At 34.1% G+C, this 5,700-nt stretch overlaps 1 protein-coding gene across 1 annotated transcript; it reads left to right on the top strand.

Moving 5' to 3' along the window:
• Positions 1-1,195: 1,195 nt before the first annotated feature.
• LOC113763388 (protein YIPF1 homolog) lies at positions 1,196-5,430 on the top strand. Its single transcript, XM_027307172.1, has 6 exons — positions 1,196-1,390; positions 1,513-1,555; positions 1,710-1,790; positions 3,342-3,528; positions 4,342-4,609; positions 4,989-5,430. The coding sequence occupies exons 1-6, from the start codon at positions 1,334-1,336 to the stop codon at positions 5,193-5,195; spliced, it is 843 nt and encodes a 280-aa protein (XP_027162973.1). The 5' UTR covers positions 1,196-1,333; the 3' UTR covers positions 5,196-5,430.
• Positions 5,431-5,700: the final 270 nt, after the last annotated feature.

The raw sequence follows: 5,700 nt of genomic DNA, 5'->3' as shown, positions 1-5,700 counted from the left end.
ATTTGTTCCTACTATTTTTGCACGCAAGAAAGTTGCACAAATTAACTTCTAAATAAGTGAAGCCTAATGATTGATTATATTTTGGACTAACGAAATCAATCCTCTAATATAACTGCTCGAGAGTTTCAAAAAATTTGTCCTATTTTTATTTAGAAACTATATTAAGTATTGGAATGATAACAATAATAATCCAAACCTTTTAATACAACTAAGCAATGATAACATGCTGGTTACATTTATAGAATTTGTTTTTCAATATGAAACATATTTACTAATCCACAGTTTTGTGCATATATTCAACATAAGCAATTACCACTCAATATACGATTGCGACTTTTCATTTTGAAAGTTCTCTAACAATACACTGTGTATATTAGTATGTAAGAATTGTAGTATTTACTTAGTCATCAATTTTTGGCCACCAACTTTTAGATTCAACATCACGATAATCAACTTAAATTTCAAATAAAAGAATATGTTGACATAATTAAAATTCATTGTTAATAAAAAAGAAAGAAAGAAATTTCTTCAATATAATAAACGAAAATAAAAAACCATAAAAAAACGCGCACACACCCGGCGGTAGGGGTGTGACAAAATTTGGGTTTAATGTGTAAGTGGGATTAAAAAAAAGAGAAAGGAAAATGAACAATTTCGTCCCTAAACCTTTTTACTATTGCCGATTTAGTCTATAATTTTTATTCCTAACTAATTTGGTACGTGAATTGATTTTCGGGTTCTAATTAAGGACCCCTGTGGCAACACTATTATTTAAAATTGATCTGACTTCTAATTGACTAACTAAACCGGAGTATTTTTGGAATGTCACTCATAGGATTGTAATAAATCAAGTAAATCGTGTCAAAAACTACAAGATTAAATTTTAAAAAAGTTTTGTCTGATGATTTTTTATATGATTTAAAAGTTTTATCTAGTAGTTTTTTTTTACATGATTTATTTATTTTATTACAATTCCATGAGTAATGTTCTCACAATACCCCTGTTTAGTTAATTAATTATAAACTAGATTCGTTTTAGACAGAGGTCTTTAATTAAAACTGTAAAATAAGTTTAAATATCAAATTGGTCATAAACAAAAGTTAGGGACTAAATCGATGCAGTAAAAAATTTTAGTACCAAAATGGCCATCTTACCAAAAAGAAAAGGCCCCATTTGGTGAAGGAGAAATAACAGATCTAAACAGACGACTCTTCCAGCAGCTGATGCCGAAGAAACAACAAACAAAGCCCCTTCGGCCAGTCCCTAACAATCCTAAACCTTTACATAAAAATTTATATACCGATTATTAAAGAAGAAGTGAAGCAAATCGAAGATGATGTCAAGCAATTATACTCCCATTGATAGTCAAAACGTTACCGGATCTGTTCCTGTAATTTTTTCTTCTTGCCTCTTCTTCTTTCTATCAAAAACTTGATTAAAATCTTCGTTTTTTTTTTTGAATTTGATTTTATCATATAAAGTATTATAATTTACCTTTTGTTTATACTGTAGGCTGCGGCGGAATCGTCTGGCCACGTCACCGTCAAATTCGCCGGTAATTTATTCTGGTTAATTTCTCGGTGATATCTGCAGAATTTCACTGATTCTAGTTTTTTTTGGTGTGAATTTTGTAATATTTGAATGATTGGAGTGGTGATCCGATGCTTGACATTTCCACCTATCGAATTTGGAATTCTGGAAAATTGCAGACTCGAATTTGCAGACATTTCCACCTATCGCACCGCAGGGCAAGATCTCCAGTGGCTCTGGACCTCCCCGCGATGCTGATGGTATGTTTGCTTAGTTGAGGGATACGTGAACTTCGTATAAGTTGTAATATGTAAACTCTTTGATCTCCAATTCATTTCTTTCTGTTTATTAGGTGAACATCAGGATGCAAATGATTAGGTTTTTGGATTGGATGGCATAAATTGAGTTTTTGGCCATATGCTTTAAGGTTATAGTAGCTATCAGAATGAACGATAGAGTGCATTGTAGAATATATTTTTAACTTTGACATAAGAGGCATTAGGGAAGCATGATCTTTGAAGGTGAGGCCGTATATCTTGCAATTCTAGATTTGAAAATGCATTGAATAGGTATCAGAAATAAATATAGACAGAAATAAAAATTGTTAGTCACAAACTGGCAGGCTGAAATGAAGTGGGCTCCAATTTAATAGAGATAGTGATACATAATTTTATGGACTCCAATTGGATAGAGATAGTGATACATATTGTATAGAAAAGTTGGTTCAATGCCGATTAGGATGGGTCTGATTAGAGTTTGTTTCTTTGAGTTGATAATTAAAATGGGTCTTAGAAACATTTGCGTACCAAGACCAATTGTTTTTGATAGGTTCCCTTGGTGTTTAAATCAAAACATGTTTTCTAGTTTTACTTTCACTAACTTCAGTGGCCCAAAGGAAATGTATCTGTTCTGGTATAGTGTGTGGATTACGTAGCAATAAGGTTATATATTTTGAAAACTTTGCTGGTACCAGGAGATGCTCTTCTTCGTTAGAATCAAGAACAGACTAAATATTGTAAATTGGAGAGTCAAAGAGCTATGATGAAGATTCCACATCATGGGGCTTGTAATCTCTAGTTTCAGGAGCAAATTTGCAAGGGACATCGATTTTTCTTAAACAGCTACTTGAAATAGCTTCTTTTATATCTTCCTTTTCCTACTGCAGTTGTCTTTTTCATGTAATAGAAATACTGCAAAAAGATAAGGTAACGAGTGTTATGTAGGGACAAGCCATCTTTCTTCAAACTTTTTGAAGGATTTTATCTTCAATTATGATCTCTCTTATGTTCTCATTAAATTGCTATAAGGCAAGTTTGATGTCTGGGGCATAATTCTACGAGTGTCTTGCAATAAGAATTGCCTGATACTTTTGACATGGACCTCTGACATCCTCCAAAATGTCACAATTATTATTCGTTCTGTATGTTCAAATGTAGCTTTTCTTTTTTTCCTTTTTTTTTAAGGTGTATATATCCTTATCTTGAACCTAATTGTGATGAAAGATAGCTTATAGAGTAAGATATGTTTTCTTAGAATTCAAAACCCAGCTGATTTAGTTATGGACCAATTGTTCTTGTCAGCTGATTTTACTCTTGAAATGCTCTAGATCACCTTTTAATCCCTATTAATCTGTTGCTGAGAACTTTGAAGAGTATAATTTGGTTTGTACATTAGTCCTATTCTTTTTGATTTGCTGAGAAAGGAAGTTATCTCTCATTTATTTTTCTTGCTTCAGTTATGGACTTGCTTTTGTTTCAGTGCAACTATAGTCAGTTTGTTGTATGATCGATACTGTGTTCTTCAATTTGTAGATACATTCTCAAAAACAGCAAGTGGATCTGATGATGACCAGCAAGGGGGCTGGTTTCGGACTTTCTCTATAGCTGCTTATAAGCCCTACTTCGATGTTGATACTTCTGATGTGGTAGAAAGGATCATAGATTCACTCTTTCCTTTCCGAGGAAGTTTCAACGAGAAAACTGCTGACCGGCCAGATTTGTATGATTTTTTTTTTCCTTTTTTAACATATTGCATATGTTGCTGGTTGGGCAGGTTGATGTTAGTGAGAATTGATATGAAACACAAAGTTTACGTTTAAAATAGAAAGTTATCCCTTTTTTTTTTTTTTAAAGCATTTATCTGCCTTCTTTTTATTTGCTAATTTTATAGTTGGACTTTTTGGGTGTCATGAACATGAGTTTAGCTGACAGGCATTTGGAAGCTTGGTATACTGGTTTAAATGTGATGCTATGCTAGATCTCTTCATCATCTTCTTCTTTACCCACCCCCTTCCTCCTTTTTACAATTTTTGATAAGATCATTGTGGACTAATGAGGGAATTAATCCTGTGTGACTTTAACAATGAGAAAGAAGTGGGAGTAATATATGCTATCCACAAGAAACATAGTACTTCCTAAGAGAAAACAGAACGTGTGTATTTTCAGAGCACATGCTATTCCTTTTCTTCTATAGGATTGCATGATATTTTAAGATGCATTGTGCTTTATCTGTTCATCTTAACAGTCCATATAAGCATACTATTTTTCCATGATTGTTGTGCTGATTCTAGGAATTATAGTTTTTGGATTAAATAGCTGAATTAGCTCTGTTTGGATATGTCAAATTTAGATATTTGCACCCTTTTGGAAAGAAAGGAATGTCTTTTAGATACTGTGTATTTTGAACACTTTCAGCTACCCTTTTATCTTAAATACATGTTTATCATAAGGAACAAAAGGGGAGTGTTGCTTCCATCATTTACTTCATAAAAAGGTGATTTTTTTCATAGCTTTATGTTAATATTTGTTGCAGGTACGGGCCATTCTGGATATGCACTAGTTTAATATTCGTAGCAGCTTCCATTGGCACATTTGTTACATACTTGTCACACAAGCTACAGAAAAAGGAATGGGACTACGATATCAATTTGGTGACTTGGTCTGCTGGCTTGTTCTATGGCTACGTCACCATAGTTCCTGTTGGATTGTATCTCATTCTCAAATACTTCTCTGCCCCATCTGGCCTTGTCCAGCTGTTTTGTCTCTATGGCTACTCCCTATTTGTTTTCATTCCTGCTCTGGTAAGCTGCTACTTGACTGGTTATGATTATCTAATAGTGCTAAAGGACTTTTAAACTATGCACATATTGTTTAGCATAAAATTTGCAGTAAATTTACAGAACTTTTTCATGTACGTGCAATTTTCAACGTAGCCAACAATATGATTTTGTCAAATATCTTTTAATAATTCACTGTGTTTCTTAAGTGAGGGTGGATTTATTAAATTCCTACAATCATTAATTTCTTTGAATGAAAGTCACATTTACTTGTATACGACAGCCTCCCCTTGTGCATCAAATTGTCGGATTCCTCTGTTGATGTTCCTTGATCAAATGATTTTTTATGTGGCAGTTACTGAAATGATTTTCTGCTGAATTATTGACTCTTTTCTGCTTGCAGTGTCTCTCTGTTATTCCATCACAGATAGTCAGATGGGTGATTGCCGGTGTAGCGGGGTTCATGTCTGCAACCTTTGTTGCACTGAATCTCAGAAACCACATAAAGTCTGCTGGTGAGAGATGGTTCCTGATTGTGGTCGGGATATTCCTGTTGCAGCTGGCTCTTGCCTTGGTGTTGAAGCTTTACCTCTTCACTGTCACAGTATGATGATATTATCAATCGCAAGTCCGCCCACCCATTTCATCTTAAACAGAATTGGAGGTTCATCAAAAACCTTGCTGATTCATTCAATTTTTGACAATGTGAAGTCAAGCATCTATACAAAGAGGTATTAGCCCATGTTACACTTCATTTAGTTTTTAGGTCTTTGCAAAATATTGTAAGGTACTTGAACAGAATGAGTGCACAACGCAATTTAAGTACACTATATATCTTTTTTTTCTCCCCTATTCGAACTGCAGTCGGTCATATTGAATTATACCGTGTTCTGACTACACTCTGTGCCACTGGTGGCTTTTATTTCTTACAAGATAGGCCAAAATGGCTCCAACTTCCAGGAATTAGATTGCCTCTTTCTAATGCGTTCTATACTAGGAGCAAATTTAGGGTGATACGACTAATTACTCTCGTCATCCATTTTCTAATTTCATTCTGCTATATGGTTTGCCACTGTTTTAAGGGTCCTGTGAGAAAAAGCCGAAGAGATGTTGAC

Source organism: Coffea eugenioides, chromosome 2, assembly GCF_003713205.1.
Source record: "Coffea eugenioides isolate CCC68of chromosome 2, Ceug_1.0, whole genome shotgun sequence".
NCBI lineage: Eukaryota > Viridiplantae > Streptophyta > Magnoliopsida > Gentianales > Rubiaceae > Coffea > Coffea eugenioides.
Note: the sequence above shows the minus strand (reverse complement) of the source record. Positions and strands in the feature narration are given on the sequence as shown.